Raw genomic sequence first — 18,128 nt, forward strand, 5'->3', positions numbered from 1 at the left:
TTTTCCAGGCAAGATGCAGCTAAAAATTATTAGTAATTTGAAAGCTGGTGGAGCTTGGTATAGATGGCCTAATAGAATGAGTACCACACACTGCTGCTATGCCCAAAATTATTTTCCAGGCAAGATGCAGCTAAAAATTATTATTAATTTCAAAGCTGGTGGAGCTTGGTATAGATGGCCTAATAGAATGAGTACCACACACTGCTACTATGCCCAAAATTATTTTCCAGGCAAGATGCAGCTAAAAATTATTATTAATTTCAAAGCTGGTGGAGCTTGGTATAGATGGCCTAATAGAATGAGTAGCACACACTGCTACTATACCCAAAATTATTTTCCAGGCAAGATGCAGCTAAAAATTATTAGTAATTTGAAAGCTGGTGGAGCTTGGTATAGATGGCCTAATAGAATGAGTACCACACACTGCTACAGGCCCAAAATTATTTTACAGGCAAGATGCAGCTAAAAAATATTATTAATTTCAAAGCTGATGGAGCTTGGTATAGATGGCCTAATATAATGAGTACCACACACTGCTACTATGCCCAAAATTATTTTCCGGGCTAGATGCAGCTAAAAATTATTATTAATTTCAAAGCTGGTGGAGCTTAGTATAGATGGCCTAATACAATGAGTACCACACACTGCTAATATGCCCAAAATTATTTTCCGGGCTAGATGCAGCTAAAAATTATTATTAATTTCAAAGCTGGTGGAGCTTAGTATAGATGGCCTAATACAATGAGTACCACACACTGCTAATATGCCCAAAATTATTTTCCGGGCTAGATGCAGCTAAAAATTATTATTAATTTCAAAGCTGGTGGAGCTTGGTATAGATGGCCTAATAGATTGAGTACCACACACTGCTACAGGCCCAAAAGGTTTTACTTGGCTAGGTGCAGTAAAAAATTTGTATTACATACACAGGTGGTATATCTTGCAACACAGATAGGCTACTCCACTGACTAACACACTCTGCAATAGGCCAAAAAGGATTAGCTTTGCTAGATTCAGCCAAATGCTGTGAAAAAAACTTGCACAACACTGGCACAGACCTGCCTGGCAAAAACTGATAGGAACTGATGTAACCTAGTCCTGAAAAGGACTGCAATTACAACTAGTCCCTACTCCCTAAACCAATATGTCTATTTAAGAGAAAATTTGCTTTCAATTCACACAGTTATACTGTATAGCGCTAACAGCAACAGCGGTGCCGTCTAACACGCATCTGCAGCAGTGAGAAAATGGTGGTGACGGGGAAAATGGCTTGGTCTTATGGGGCAAGGACATGTGACATACACTGCCAATCACACATGCCCTTGCTTGTGTGAAAAAAAGCACTTCGCTCCGTGTGTGCGCTGCTGATAGGCTGACAGATTGCACCTCCGCACTGCAAATGCGGGAAAGAGAAAAAAAAATGGAGATCTTCATTGTTCCTGCAGAGATCCATCCCCTGCCCCTCCCCCCGCCCCGCTGTACACTCAAACTGCGGATTAACATTAATTTTCATCATTACTGAGAAAAAATCCAGTTATGATTTTGGTGCACGAACAGTTATCGAACATAACCTCGAACAGCCGAATTTTTCTCAAATCGTTCGTGTTCGCCGACCGGCTCGAACACCGCCCAAAACAGCTCGAATTTGAGATTGGCGAACAGTTCGAGTCGAACAACGCTCATCTCTAGATAGGATCCCAGTCATCCTTCTCCACTTATTGGGGACAGTCCTTCGGTCTTTAAGCACAGACACAAATGTAAGAGGTGTCACCTTCATGAGAACAAAACTCTGTATCATCCAGTTTCCTCAGAGCATATTCCATGTCTTCCTTGCAAATAAACTCCACACGTAACTGACGAAAACAGACTGGTGTCCATTGCGCCCACACATGCCGTCCTCCACATCCTGTGGTTCCTGAATTAAATCCGATGAGTGTTGGTGGCTCGGTATTCAATCCGTTGAAGCTGGCACAGCTCCTGTAGTTGCTGTTTCTTGTTGCTGCTGTATATCCTCTCCGCTCTTCCTCCTTAGGCTGATCTGGTGGGGTTGGACATAGTAGCATCCAAAACCCGCTGTGTATGCCTCACCTGTTGTCTGCTGGGTCTGTGTCTGCTGGGTCTGTCTACGTGCCTCCCTGGTTGTGGAGCCTACGGACGGTGTGTGCTAACACCAGGCCCCTGCAGCTCCCCCAGATCTGCTGGGTTGAGTAGTATCCCACCACTGCCACCAAAATGTGAAGACCCGGGGTCTTCTGTGGGTGTAACACTACTCAGACCACACAGGGTGAGGGTAATCAGCGTGGCAATACTTTATTGAACCACAAAGGGGGCAATAAACACACAGAACAGTCCCAGCAAATACCCAAGATGGTGCAACATTACACAGTCTCATCCTTTCTTCTCCGCCCGCCAGGGATAGAACAGCTGTGACTTTGGAATTCCAGAGCCGACTACTTCAAACAGTGGCCCCCGCTTCTGGCGGACCCCCACAGAGAGAAAGTAGCGGCAAGCTTAGGAAGCTAGCAGTCCATCAATGTACAAGGCCAGGAGACCTGAGAGTCCCACCGTGGCCTCTCTGAGAGTTTCAATGGGGCCAGATGACCGGTGGATCCCAATCTGGCTTCTCTGAAGATCTCCATGGGTTCCATGCGACCAGTGGGTCCCTCCTGGCAACCCCAAACAACATATCCATGGGGCCAGGTGACTTCTTCATCCCAACCTGGTCTCCCCAAAATGTATCCATGGTCTCTCTGATGGTTAATGGAGCAGATCCGTATCTTTCCAGTCAGGGCCGATACCCTTAGGCCAGAATCATGTAGAATCTAAATCTGTGTATCTTTGGATGCCATGCTATCCATCTACTTTCCTGAATGATACATAAAGAGAAAGTGGGAAAAGTCTCCAATAAAAAATAATTCTCACTTTATTTGTGCAAAATATTAAAATATATAAAAGTCCATGATAGCTGAGATGCAATCTCGACGCGTTTCTGGCTTACGCCCTTAGTCAGTGATAACAGAATGCATCATGGTACAAGCTTAAGAACATGCAGCAGCCAACCCTTTCCTGAAGTATGTCTCTCATTCTCCTTGTAAAGTCTTTCTGATGTTCCGTGATTCTCATTCCAGCACTACAGACATCCCTGTTTATAATTACAATCTGGGTAAGATTATCAGTCACAGGTTGGGGTTAGGGAGGGCATTACTCACATGGCCCAGCTATCATTGTTTGAGCTAATCTATTTACATAGTTGATATAGTAGTAGGTTCTCTTTAAATCAACATTCAGGATTATTCAAGCAATAGTCTGTGTTAATCAACCAAAGAAGATCACAGGTTAAAAAGTCAACATAAAAATAAAGGTATACTGCTCTTGCCATCAGAAAGTATGTTTGGCATAATTAAGATTTTACGCTGTATCATCACACTGTCTAACACTCAGGTTTCTGCCAGTCTCTCTGTATTGTATTCTGCCAATCTCTTTGATGTCCACCAGTCACGCTGGTATTCACCAATTTCTCGGGTCTCTGCGAGTTGTTCCGGTGTCCACCCGTCTTTCTGTATTCTACCAATCACTTTAATGTCCGCCAGCCATGACGATGTTTGCCAGGTTCTTGGGTCCGCCAGTCTTCCTATTGGCTGTGTAACATCCAGGTTCCTGCCAGTCGCTCAGGTATGCGCCTGTTGCTTAGGTGTCCGCCAGTCTTTCTGTATTCTGCCAGTCTCTTTGATGTTGCGCCAGTCACGCAAGTGTTCACCAGTTTCCCAGGTGTCTGCCAGTCGCATGAGTGTCTATTTGGTGGCTGTCTAACACTCAGGTTTCTACCATTTGGTACAGTGTCTGCCAGTTGCTTGGGTGTCTGCAGTTTTCTGGTGGCTATCACTCTGGTTTCGCCAGTTACTCGGGTGTCTGCCATTTGATTGAGAATTCGCCAGTCAATTGAGTGTCCGTCAGTTACTTGGGTGTCTGCCTGATGTTCAGGTGTCTTTCTGCTTGCTGTCCAACACTCAGGTTTCTGCCAGTTGCTCGGGTGTTCTCCATTCACTCGGATATCTACCAGTCGCTTGGGTGTCCGCCGGTCTTTCTGGTGGCTGTCTAGCACTCAGCTTTCTGCCAGTCGCTCTGTATTCTATTCTGCCAATCTCTTTGATGTCCACCAGTCACAATGGAGTTCGCCAATTTCTCGGGTGTCTGCGAGTTGCTCCAGTGTCCACCAATCTCTTTGATGTCCACCAGCCATGCCGGTGTTTGCCAGGTTCTTGGGTGTCCGCCAGTCTTTTTGGTGACTGTCTAACATTCAGGTTTCTGCCATTCGCTCGGGTGTCCGCCTGTCACTCAGGTGTCTGCCAGTCTTTCTGGTGGCTGTCTAGCATCCAGGTTTCTGCCATTCGCTCGTGTGTCCGCCAGCCTTTCTGTATTCTGCCACTGTCTTTGATGTCTGCCAGTCGTGCCGGTTTCAATCAGTTTCTCGGGTGTCTGCCAATCATTCGGGTGTCTGCCAGTCATTCGTGTGTCCGCCAGTCTTTCTGTACTCTGCCAGTGTCTTTGATGTCTGCCAGTCACGTCGGTGTTTGCCAGGTTCTTGGGTGTCCGCCAGTCTTTCTGGTGGCTGTCTAGCATCCAGGTTTCTGCCATTCTCTCGGGTGTCCGCCAGCCTTTCTGTATTCTGCCAATGTCTTTGATGTCTGCCAGTCGTACCGGTTTCAATCAGTTTCTCGGGTGTCTGCCAGTCTTTCTGTACTCTGCCAGTCTTTCTGTACTCTGCCAGTCTTTCTGTACTCTGCCAGTCTCGTGGTGGTGCTGTACTTTTCATGACTTTGTTTCAGATTCAACAGAAATAAAATGTGACAGAAGAATTAGTAGAAAGTTGCGTCTGTTTGTTAACTCTTATAATGAGGAGAATGAGGAAGAGTGTAGATGTGGAGGCCAGACGTGTGCTGTCCCCGTCAGTCATAGAGCTGGTGAAGAGGCACAATCATGTCCCCGCGGCTCGTCACCTACTCGTCACCACCGCTGCTTATACAGTGACTGGAAGGACCGAGCCTCCATGGATGCAACGTGTCCAGTGTCATGTGATGGATGGGTCGTATTCACATTTGTGTTGATCACTTTGTATGTAAGGAAGACATTTGCATGACGTGCAGAAAAGCACCCTCTTTTACCCCGAAAACTGAGAGAACCCTGAAGGGCCAAATCAGGGTATGTGCACATGACGACTTTAGATGCAGGTATTCCCGCCAAGTTTTGCAAGCAGAATACACTTTGGGAGAATTCTGGCGGTATTTTTCCTGGAGCGTCTTTTCTAGCAGGAGGGTTGCTGATGTCCTTTTTACAAAAAAAATTATATGTAAAATACACTCCCCTTGAAGAAGCTATATGTATGCGAAACGTGCGTCAGGGTGAAAGGTGGTGGACCGCAATATTTCATGCTAACATGTGTAAGTGCGTGGCTCTGATTGTGGGACTAGGATGCGGGGGGCAGCATTGAGCTGTATGGGATTACCCTAATTACTGGGGCACCCTGAGAACCGGAGCCGCATATTAATGCTCTGTTACACCTTGACTCTGAATCTGATCTATTGGCAGAGGCTCGAGGACGTACTAATGTCTCGGACGAGGCTATATAGATAAGATTGGGGTGGGAATACCTCACCCAGCGCTGGGCTGACCGCCATTTTTTGCTTGTTAATCCCTCCTTGTTATATCTCTGTGCAGTTTTTTCACATTGTTGCATTTTAATGTATCTTTTATCTACATTGTTTAATAAAGATTATTCGTTTTATATTGAAATTGTCGGTGGTTTTCTTTGGATAAATATAGGTTGATCATTTGTATAACCCGCTGCACTATATCTTCAGATACTATTTATGGGAAGACTAAGCGGTGCTGGATCTCCAGCCAATATGAAGTGTATATGTCTTTTCAATATTAGTTTGAATATGTAAAATAGTGTGAATGTGAATGCTGGAGCCCAGTACACACTGAACTTCAGAGCCGCCTCTCCGCACTGTGCGGTGAGTCCTGTAATTATAAGCGGCAGTATGAGGAGCACATCACTACAGTATTCTCCAGATGTCCTCTGCCCCATGAGGTCCCTGCAATCCATCTCCAGATGTCCTCTGCTCCATGAGGTTCCCGCACCCCATCTCCAGACGTCCTCTGCCCCATGAGGTTCCTGCAATCCATCTCCAGACGTCCTCTGCCCCATGAGGTTCCTGCAATCCATCTCCAGATTTCCTCTGCTCCATGAGGTTCCTGCAATCCATCTCCAGACGTCCTCTGCTCCATGAGGTTCCTGCAATCCACCTCCAGATGTCCTCTGCTCCATGAGGTTCCCGCACACCATCTCCAGATGTCATCTGCTCCATGAAGTGCCTGCACCCCATCTCCAGATGTCCTCTGCCCCATGAGGTTCCTGCAATCCATCTCCAGATGTCCTCTGCTCCATGAGGTTCCTGCAATCCATCTGCAGACATCCTCTGCCCTATGAGGTTCCTGCAATCCATCTCCAGATGTCCTCTGCTCCATGAAGTGCCTGCACCCCATCTCCAGATGTCCTCTGCTCCATGAAGTGCCTGCACCCCATCTCCAGATGTCCTCTGCCCCATGAGGTTCCTGCAATCCATCTCCAGATGTCCTCTGCTCCATGAGGTTCCTGCACCCCATCTCCAGACGTCCTCTGCCCCTTGAGGTTCCTGCACCCCATCTCCAGACGTCCTCTGCCACATGAGGTTCCCGCACCCCATCTCCAGATGTCCTCTGCTCCATGAGGTTCCTGCAATCCATCTCCAGATGTCCTCTGCTCCATGAGGTTCCCGCACACCATCTTCAGATGTCCTCTGCCCCATGAGGTTCCTGCAATCCATCTTCAGATGTCCTCTGCTCCATGAGGTTCCCGCACCCCATCTCCAGATGTCCTTTGCTCCATCTCCTGAATCTCAGGACTAGAGACTTCACTGTCCCATACAAGCCTCATATTGCTGTTCTCGAGGCTTATAGCATAGGAAACATATGGATGTAACATAAATATACTGTATCTTATACATGGCTCAACATGGGACTTACACAAGGAAGGAAAAGCTGTGGATTTATGGAAATCATAAGATGGATATGTCACTAATCTGCAAGTTATGTAAAAAAGAAACTCATTTTTCAAAACCTCTCTTAGTTACTATCAATGAGGGTTATAATGGTCGTCTGAAAAATGATGTTGCCCACATGCAGAACCTGAAGAGGCTTCCCGAGGTAATGTCACACCAGTTCTATTCCTGGGATTATGGTGAGGTGGCAAAAAGTACTGTAGCCGGACCCCACCAATCTTCATTTCAGGTGCACTAACAGCTTGGTGTTACATTGATTTTGTCGTGTACCTATTTTTCTATAGTGTGACATGCAGAAGTACTGCTGTTGCTTTAAAAGCATTCAGCAATTATTAGCAGTAACACAAGCACATGAGAAGGGAAGTGCTGTGCTCCAGAAGCATCCAGCAACTAGAGGGGTTTACACAGTCACAGGAGAATGGAAGTTGTTTACTGTCTGGCTGGAGCCAAAGAGAAAGGTGGTGTGTGTGTTCTGTATCTCACACAAGGCCTCTGCAAGTGAAAAGGATTCAAGTCACGAGTGAAGCTAAGCACAGGTCAGGTAGAGTTCCTGAACTAGCAGTGCAGAGTATTGTCAAGCAGAAAGATAAGGACTGTAAGAAATGGTGTCACAGGGATCATCTCCCTCAGCAAACCCTCCCCCCCTCCTCCATCTCACTGTGCTGTAAAGAATGCTGTGTTCATTAATGTGCCTTTACATTAGAACTGTGCTGTCCTGTACTACTGGGAAGACTGTGAACTGCTGTGCTGCTAAGGACACTGTACTGTTTGTCACTGGAGCCTGTTGCTCATAAGATTTAACTTGCACTGGCTGTGCGGCTTCTTATTAAATTCTACTGTTCTACCGTTTATGAGGACTCTTGTCAAGTGTGTCTGGTCAGCAAGTGAAACAACCTACGTGTCTGTGCCTGACGGTCAATACCCCTGTGTGCCTGTGTGCACATGGTCTATGGTCGCCCTGAGTAACGGTTCCCCCAGGATTCCAAAGAATTCATGTAACCTGTCTCGCCCCTATCTGAACCTAGCGGCGTGCGTGTTACAATAGTGTCCAAGAGCCATTTTTAAAGATGACATTCCCAGGCCGTATGTTCATCGTACTACTGTGAGCTGCCTGCGTGGCCTACTCCTTCTCCTGCGGCTGCTGCATTTCCGGACTTGTCTCCATCGATTACATCGGGAACGTCATTGGTCGGCGATCACACAGGAGCTGCATGCAGCATCTTCAGATTGGTCTCTGTCGAGCACATCAGAGACGTCATTGGTCGGTGATTACACAGGAGCTGCCGGCAGCGTCTCCGGACTTGTCACCATTGAGCACATCAGGGACGTCATTGGTCGATGATTACACAGGAGCTGCCGGCAGCGTCTCCGGACTTGTCACCATTGAGCATTTCGGGGACATCATTGGTCGATGATTACACAGGAGCTGCCAGCAGCATCTCCGGACTTGTCTCCATCGAGCACATCGGGGACATCATTGGTCGATGATTAATCATAGAATAGAATCATAGAATGGTAGAGTTGGAAGGGACCTCCTGGGTCATCTGGTCCAACCCCCTGCTCAAAGCAGGATTCACTAGATCATCTCAGACAGATGTCTGTCCAGCCTCTGTTTGAAGACGTCCATTGAAGGGGAACTAACCACCTCTCGTGGCAGCCTGTTCCACTCATTAATCACCGTAACTGTCAAAAAGTTTTTTCTAATATCTAATCTGTGTCTCCTCCCATTTAGTTTCATCCCGTTGCTTCTAGTCTTTCCGTGTGCAAATGAGAATAAAGATGATCCTTCTACAATGTGACAGCCCTTGACATATTTGTAGACAGCTATTAAGTCTCCTCTCAGTCTTCTTTTTTGCAAGCTAAACATTCCCAAATCCTGCAACCGTTCCTCATAGGACAGGGTTTGCAGACCAGTCACCATTCTGGTCGCTCTTCTCTGAACTTGCTCCAGTTTGTCTATGTCTTTTTTAAAATGTGGTGCCCAAAACTGTACACAGTATTCCAGATGAGGTCTGACCAAAGAGGAGTAAAGACCGATAATGACTTCACGTGATCTAGACTGTATGCTTCTGTTAATACATCCCAGAATTGTATTTGCCTTTTTTGCTGCTGCATCACACTGTTGACTCATGTTCAGTCTATGATCTATTAGTATACCTAAGTCTTTTTCACATGTACTGTTGCTTAGCTCTATTCCTCCCATTCTGTATATGCTTTTTTTTATTTTTATTGCCCAGATGTAGTACTTTGCATTTTTCCCTGTTAAAAACCATTCTGTTGGTTGCTGCCCACTGCTCCAGTTTATTTAGGTATTTTTGAATCCTCTCTCTCTTCTCTAGTATTAGCTATCCCTCCTAGCTTTGTGTCATCAGCAAATTTAATCAGTTTACCCTCAATTCCTTCATCTAAATCATTGATGAAGATGTTGAACAATACAGGTCCCAGGACGGAGCCCTGTGGTACCCCACTTGAGACATTCATCCAGCTGGATGTGAAGCCATTTACAACCACCCTTTGAGTCCGATCACTAAGCCAGTTATGAATCCACCTAACAGTTGCCTGGTCCATTGCATACTTGGTCATTTTTTCAATAAGGATGGTGTGAGATACTTTGTCAAATGCTTTGCTGAAGTCAAGATATACTATATCTACAGCATTTCCCTGATCCACCCAGTCAGTGATTCTGTCATAGAAGGAGATTAAGTTAGTCTGACATGACTTGTTAGTTACAAACCCATGCTGACTCTGGTTAATCACTTCATTCTTATCCATGTACTTACATATATGTTGTTTAATAATTTGTTCAAAGATCTTTCCTGGTATAGAAGTCAAACTCACCGGCCTATAGTTCCCTGGGTCCACCTTCTTCCCCTTTTTGAAGATAGGAACAACATTTGCTCTTCTCCAGTCTTCTGGGACTTCTCCTGTTCTCCAAGAATTTTCAAAGATTATGGAGAGTGGTTCTAAAATTTCTTCTACGATCTCCTTCAGTACTCTGGGGTGTAATTCATCTGGACCTGGAGACTTGAACTCATTTATGTTAGCTAAATATTCCCTCACAATCTTTCTGTTTACAGATAACTTGGATTCCTCTATTCCTTTAAAAGGACAGTGAAGATCAGTTGATGTTACATTTTCTTTCTGAGAGAAAACAGATGCAAAATAGGAATTAAAAAGTTCGGCCTTCTCAACATCCTCTCTTACCATTTCTCCATTTTCATCCTGTAAAAATCCTATAGCATCTTTGACTTTTCTTTTACTTTTGACATACCCCCAAAATCCTTTTTTATTGCTTTTGACATCTCTTGCAAGCCTTAATTCATTGTCAGCTTTAGCTAACCTGATACGTGCCCTGCAGGATCTGCAGACTGCATTATAATCTTCTTTAGATATGCCTCCCTCTTTCCATTTAATAAACATTTCTTTCTTTCTTTTTAGCATGTGTTTAAGTTCTGTGTTCATCCATCCTGGTTTCCTTAAATGCTTCCCATTCTTCCTACTTTTCGGGATTGTTAACGATTGTGCTTTGAGAATCTCATTTTTAAAAATTTCCCATCCTTCCTGGACATTTTTGCCCTTAAGGACATCCAGCCATTGGATCCCTCCTATTCTCTTTCTGAGTCTCTTAAAATCTGCCTTTCTAAAATCTAACCTTGAAGTTTGAGTCTTCACATGTCTTCCTCCTCTAGTTATCCAAAATTCTATAATAGCATGATCGCTGCCTCCTAGGGTCCCAGCCACCTTTACCTCCTCAACCATTTCCTCCCTGTTTATAAGGATTAGATCCAAAGTAGCAGATCCCCTTGTTTTCTCCCCTACCTTTTGGAAGATAAAGTTGTCAGCAAGAGAGGATAAGAATTTGCTTGACCTGTTAGTTTTACTTGAGAGAGATTCCCAACAAATGTCTGGATAGTTGAAATCTCCCATGACCACTACGTCATATTTTTTTGGAGAACTTGGTCATTTGATACATAAAGAGTTCATCCATATCTTCAGCTTGCCCAGGTGGCCTGTAGTAAATGCCTACAATGGTGTCCTTTCCGTGGTTCTCTCCTTGTATTCTTACCCAAACAGTTTCCACAGAACTCCCAGTCTCTGAAGCTTCAATCTCTGTGCAGATATTCGCTTTTCTAACATACAATGCGACACCTCCTCCTCGTTTATCAAGTCTGTTTCTTGCAAATAAGTTGTATCCTTTTAGCCTTTTATTCCAATCATGTGTATCGTCCCACCAAGTTTCAGTGATTCCAATGACATCATATTTCTTTTCCTGCGTTAGTAGTTCCAATTCTCCTTGTTTGTTGCCCATGCTTTGTGCATTTGTATAAAAACATTTTAGTTTGTGATTGGTTTCTCTTCCTCCCATATTTTTATTATTTAGATTGTTTTGTCTTTGTTCTTCCTTTCCACTTCCAGTAGCAGAGATCTCAATAGTATTTGTCAGCTGTATGGCTTTTTCTGGCCTTTTGCTTCCCTTCCCACATTGTTCTGGTATAAAGCTCTCCTGATGAGTGTAGCAAGGCGACTTCCAAATACATGTTTTCCAGTCTTCGTAAGGTGCACCCCATCTCTAGCAAGTAGTCCATCGTATAGGTAATTCATTCCGTGATCCAGAAATCCAAATCCTTGTTGACGGCACCATCGACGTAGCCAGTTGTTCACCTGTAGAATCTTATTCCACCTCATTGTTCCATGACCATCCACTGGGAGGATGGATGAGAAGACCACCTGCGCTCCCAATTCTTTCACTTTCTTGCCTAAGTCTTCAAAGTCACTGCAGATGGTTTCCAGGTCCTTTCTTGCGGTGTCATTTGTCCCCACATGTAGTAGCAGGAATGGGTAGTGATCTGTAGGTCTGAAGAGTCTTGATATCCTGTCAGACACATCTTTAATTTTTGCTCCTGGAAGACAGCACATTTCTCTTGAGGTTATGTCTGGTCTGCAGATAGCAGCCTCTGTTCCTCTTAACAGGGAATCCCCCATGACCACCACTCTTCGTTTTTTCTTCACAACATTCTTCTTTCTCCATCCAGGAGGATTCTGAGGACTTACAAGGTTATTCATTGCTGGCAAAGTCTTATTTTGCTGTATTTCTTCATGGTTCTCCTGTGTGAGAGCCTGGTACTGGTTCCTGAGCAGTATGGGTGCTGACTGCCTCTCGATCCTCCGGCTTCTGTGGGTCACATGCTTCCATTCCTCTGTTTCCTCAGGTGCAGTTCGAATTTCTTCTCTTTCTGAATCATGAAGAGATAATTCTGCTCTGTCTAAGAACTCTTCACCTTCCTTAATGATTTTCAAGGTAGTTAACCTCTCTTCTAGATTTCGCAACTTTTCCTCCAACAGGGACACAAGCTGCATTTCTGGCATGTGAAGTTTGGCTTTTCCACTGGCAAGTCTGTGAACATGTAGCAGGATATGCAGCTCACCAAATGGCTCCTGGACTCTTCCATGTTCTTACTGTTAATGTTCTGAAAACAGTGAAAAAAGCTTAAAAAAAAGCTTCAAAATGCGCGCGGTTTACCGATGTCCTCTTTTCAGCTCCAACAGCCAAAATCCAGTGTTCTTTGAGCTCGCGGAGACTCTTCACTTATCCCAAAATGCAGTGGGAATATGCAAATTATCTCCTCAGGACTCCTCCCCTGGTTTACCGATGTCCTCTTTTCAGCTCCAACAGCCAAAATCCAGTGTTCTTTGAGCTCGCGGAGACTCTTCACTTACCCCAAAATGCAGTGGGAATATGCAAATTATCTCCTCAGGACTCCTCCCCTAGTCCAGGAGCTGACAGCAGCATCTCCGGACTTGTCTCCATCGAGCACATCGGGGACATCATTGGTCGATGATTACACAGGAGCAACCAGCAGCATCTTCGGACTTGTCACCATCGAGCACATCGGGGACGTCATTGGTCGGTGATCACACAGGAGCTGCCAGCAGCATCTCTGGACTTGTCTCCATCGAGCACATCGGGGACATCATTGGTCGGTGATTACACAGGAGCTGCCGGCAGCGTCTCCGGACTTGTCACCATCAAGCACATCGGGGACGTCATTGGTCGGTGATCACACAGGAGCTGCCGGCAGCATCTCTGGACTTGTCTCCATCGAGCACATCGGGGACGACATTGGTTGGTGATCACACAGGAGCTGCCAGCAGCATCTCTGGACTTGTCTCCATCGAGCACATCGGGGACATCATTGGTTGGTGATCACACAGGAGCTGCCAGCAGCATCTCTGGACTTGTCTCCATTGAGCACATCGGGGACGTCATTGGTTAGTGATTACACAGGAGCTGCCAGCAGCATCTCTGGACTTGTCTCCATCGAGCACATCGGGGACGTCATTGGTTAGTGATTACACAGGAGCTGCCAGCAGCATCTCTGGACTTGTCTCCATCGAGCATATTAGGGATGTCATTGGTCGGTTGTTACACAGGAGCTACCGGCAGCGAATCCTGATCATTCATTGGCAGAACCTTCCTCAGACGACCATTAATAACCTCGGTGACAGCAGCCGAGGCCGGAGGTGCTGGGATTTCTGGCGCTTGTATTTGATACTGAATAATTCGAGATGTTTAGAAAATTTTGTTTTCATGTTTTCTGCATTTTCATATTATTAACATGTCTCCTTCCAGTGATCTCCATCATTACAGTCTTTTCCTGCTTGGTGTTGCAAATGAAATGTTGAAGACTTTATGTGTTATATGTAGTGCCCAGCATAAAGTAATGTCTTGCTGACCAGTCAGGCTCCGACCTGGGGCTTCTGACCAGTGAGGCTCCGACCTGGGGGTTCTGACCAGTGAGGCTCCGACCTGGGGGTTCTGACCAGTGAGGCTCTGACCTGGGGGTTCTGACCAGTGAGGCTCTGACCTGGGGGTTCTGACCAGTCAGGCTCCGACCTGGGGGTTCTGACCAGTGAGGCTCCGACCTGGGGGTTCTGACCTGTGAGGCTCCGACCTGGGGGTTCTGACCAGTGAGGCTCCGACCTGGGGGTTCTGACCAGTGAGGCTCTGACCTGGGGGTTCTGACCAGTCAGGCTCCGACCTGGGGGTTCTGACCAGTGAGGCTCCGACCTGGGGGTTCTGACCAGTGAGGCTCCGACCTGGGGGTTCTGACCAGTGAGGCTCTGACCTGGGGGTTCTGACCAGTCAGGCTCCGACCTGGGGGTTCTGACCAGTGAGGCTCCGACCTGGGGGTTCTGACCTGTGAGGCTCCGACCTGGGGGTTCTGACCAGTGAGGCTCCGACCTGGGGGTTCTGACCAGTGAGGCTCTGACCTGGGGGTTCTGACCAGTCAGGCTCCGACCTGGGGGTTCTGACCAGTGAGGCTCCGACCTGGGGGTTCTGACCTGTGAGGCTCTGACCTGGGGGTTCTAAAAAGTGAGGCTCCTACATGGGGGTTCTGACCAGCGAGGCTCCGACCTGGGGGTTCTGACCAGTGAGGCTCCGACCTGGGGGTTCTGACCTGTGAGGCTCCGACCTGGGGGTTCTGACCAGTGAGGCTCCGACCTGGGGGTTCTGACCAGTGAGGCTCCGACCTGGGGGTTCTGCTCCCAGAAGTTTTGACCAGGGAGGTTCTAACCATGTGAATTCAGATACAGAGAGGTTCTGGCCAGGCAGGTTCTTCCACCACAGTTCTCTGGCTAGTGGTGCTCTGACCAGAGGGGTTCAGACCAGGGAGCTTCTGACCAGGCAGTTTCTTCCACCACACTTCTCTGGCTAGTGGTGCTCTGACCAGAGGGGTTCAGACCAGGGAGGTTCTGACCCGGCAGGTTCTTCGACCACACTTCTCTGGTTAGTGGTGCTCTGACCAGAGGGGTTCAGACCAGGGAGCTTCTGACCAGGCAGTTTCTTCCACCACACTTCTCTGGCTAGTGGTGCTCTGACCAGAGGGGTTCAGACCAGGGAGGTTCTGACCCGGCAGGTTCTTCCACCACACTTCTCTGGCTAGTGGTGCTCTGACCAGAGGGGTTCAGACCAGGGAGCTTCTGACCAGGCAGGTTCTTCCACCACACATCTCTGGTTAGTGGTGCTCTGACCAGAGGGGTTCAGACCAGGGAGCTTCTGACCAGGGGGATTCTGCCCCCAGAAGTTCTGACCAGAGGGGTTCAGACAAGGTAGGTTCTGATTTTTCCACTAGTGCTCAGTTCAGGTGGGTTTTGTCCCGGGAGGTTCTGCACGTTAGTAGGTTTCCTGGATCTGCTGTTTCCTTCTTTTCAAGATTGATTTTAAATCCAGATACTTTTTGTTCTTTTCTAGATGAAATGACGAATTCTCCAGAGAAGATTCTGACCCTGGATGACCTCTTCAGGAAAGACTTTACAACCCACAATCCCGAGCCCTGCTGGATTAATGGTAGGTGAGCAGCGGATCCAACCAGGGCGGGTATCAGCTGTGATGTGTGGGTGATGGGGAGGAACAATAAGGCTGGGGGCACCCGATCCTCAGATTATCAAATGTATGTTATGGAACAACAAGGGAATGTCCGGCGGACGGCACAACACACGGATGCAACGGGATGATAGAGGGGAAAGGCGGGCTTTAGCGGTGGGGGACGAGAGAAGGGACACCTCCTGACACCAACCTGTGTCTGTCCCTAAGGTCCCCTATCACGTGCCTAAACCCTTGCTGGCCCTGGACTTACCCTGGCTAGTGCGCAGGCCAGCGAGACACTAGTCTCACCACTACTATAGGACAACACAAGAAAGGGAAGACAAATAATGGGAAGATAACAACATAAAATACACATCTCTCCAACAGAAACTTCACCGCTGCAACAGCACCGAACACCACAGCTTCTCCAGAGACCGGCTCCTTCAAAGAGGTCACCATAGAATGAACTAGAACCGGCGGTCAGCTGATGGATCATGTGGCTATTTAAAGGGAGGTGGGAATGGCACCAACCAACATCAGCTGACCGTCCTCAGAAGGCTGCCAGCAAGAGACTAACATTAACCGTTGCTGGACCAAAAGGAAAAAACTACATTTAAATTACAACATAACCAGAGCTGCCACAAATCTCCAAATTATTCGTGACAATGTGATACTACTGCCCTCTGTTGCAAAACTGAAGAAATGAGGCTGTAGGTAGAAGTGCACAGTGTAGGTTCACATTTACACTGTGGCCATTAACAGACAAAACCTAGGATTACAATTAATCCCCCGCAGTAAATAAATCAGAAAAAAGTACATAAAATAACACAGGGGTCTTAGTCCACACCATTTTGATCAAAAGAGCGTAAAAGCCATCGCACAAGGTGCAGCCGGTCAGGACGGTCCTTAACCCTAGTGGCTCAGCCGCCCTCAGAATAGACAGGGCAGAGCCGAACCCAGAACTGCCCCCTACTGGAAGGACAGTCTGACTGCAGAGGGGTGTAAGTCAGAAAAACTTATTTATAGAACTCTGGAAAGTTTAAGGCAGGTGTGAAAGAAATGCAGCAAAGTAAGAAAGGTATCAAAAATAATAGTGAGGCCTGTAGACTGTAAGCCCCCAAAGGCCGGTCCTCCCCTCTGTACCCGTCTGCCCTTCTTAGTGTGTTCGCTGTCATTTCTATTTGTGCTTTGTATGTAACCCTCCTCATGTACAGACCTGGGAATCAATGGGGATGTCAAAATAATAATAATAATAATAATAATAATAATGGTAATAATAATAATAATAATGGTAATAATAATAATGGTAATAATAATAATAATAATAATAATGGTAATAATAATAATGGTAATAATAATAATGGTAATAATAATTATAATAATGGTAATAATAATAATAATAATAATGGTAATAATAATAATAATAATAATAATGGTAATAATAATAATGGTAATAATAATAATAATAATAATAATGGTAATAATAATAATGGTAATAATAATTATAATAATGGTAATAATAATAATAATAATAATGGTAATAATAATAATAATAATAATAATAATGGTAATAATAATAATGGTAATAATAATAATGGTAATAATTATAATAATGGTAATAATAATAATAATAATAATGGTAATAATAATAATAATAATAATGGTAATTGTATTTTGTTTATTGGTAAAAATAAAACTAAGTGAATGAACAAAAGAGAAATGTAAATCCCATCCATATTTGGTGACGGCTCGTGGCCTCCATCAATTCTTTTAGGTAAATTAATTATTTCATTTCCCAGTGGAGCATTGAATGGCCACGAACAGGGTCCCCAACTCCAGTCCTCAAGGCCACCAACAGGCCATGGTTTCAGGATTTCAGGAAATGGCCTTGAAGACTCCTTATGCTGACTTGTCACTCTTCTCAAGGATGCCCCTTACACCTTGCACTGACGAGACAAATTGCATATCTAGGTCACTTGTACACTGGTTATGGAGGATCTCGGCAGGATCTTGTGCCAAACATCTTGGAGCACTGACCCCAGATCTTCTGTGTATGAGGCTTGTGCGGATCCTTCTGTCTCTTCTTGTGATCCCAGACTGATGGGGCAATGTGAGCGCAGGGCTCAGGGGCCGGGTCATCACCCCCAGGACTTAATAACATTGGCTGGATGCTGAGGGTCGTTGTCCAGCTGCAGAGTACAGTTGGAGCCAATCAGACGCCTCCTGATGGTGTCACATGATGGGCAAGTGTCTGCCCGGATTTCTGAGCATCGAGGACATTATTAATCCTGAGCGAATCTCCAGGACCCTCCACCGTGCGTCGCAGCCCCTGCAGACAGGTTAGCTCCGGAGATGGTTAGCCTTTTTCCCGAGATAATATCCTTGAACTAAAAAAGTTCCCGATAAACCAGTTTCATCGCCGCACCAGTGTTGCTGCCCGAAATTGACGGCACTTAGGGTTAGAGCAGGGGGCTTGGGTGAGGGGGCTCTGCTGGTTGTCTGGTCAGATAGTGCCAACATGTCCCACTTTGTACACAAAACATCATCTGCAGACCTGGCGCTGGCAAATGGGGCTGACGACGGAGGGTCAAAGGTAAGGGTTTTGGGTAGAGGCTTGCACCCCCCTTTCAAGCTGGTGACAGCAGGGTGGAACGATTGGC

The 18,128-nt window shown here is 46.1% G+C and overlaps 1 protein-coding gene across 1 annotated transcript in view; it reads left to right on the forward strand.

Moving 5' to 3' along the window:
* Positions 1-18,128, forward strand: part of LOC141161324 (inactive dipeptidyl peptidase 10-like) — a 247,286-nt gene that overhangs the window by 162,425 nt on the left and 66,733 nt on the right. The window contains exon 3 of the mRNA XM_073646137.1: positions 15,355-15,450. Coding sequence (XP_073502238.1) covers positions 15,355-15,450 — 96 coding nt within the window. The remainder of the gene's footprint in view (positions 1-15,354; positions 15,451-18,128) is intronic.

The sequence above is a fragment of the Phyllobates terribilis genome, unplaced genomic scaffold (assembly GCF_046119375.1).
Source record: "Phyllobates terribilis strain yellow unplaced genomic scaffold, ASM4611937v1 Scaffold_9__5_contigs__length_417890890, whole genome shotgun sequence".
Classification (NCBI taxonomy): Eukaryota; Metazoa; Chordata; class Amphibia; order Anura; family Dendrobatidae; genus Phyllobates; species Phyllobates terribilis.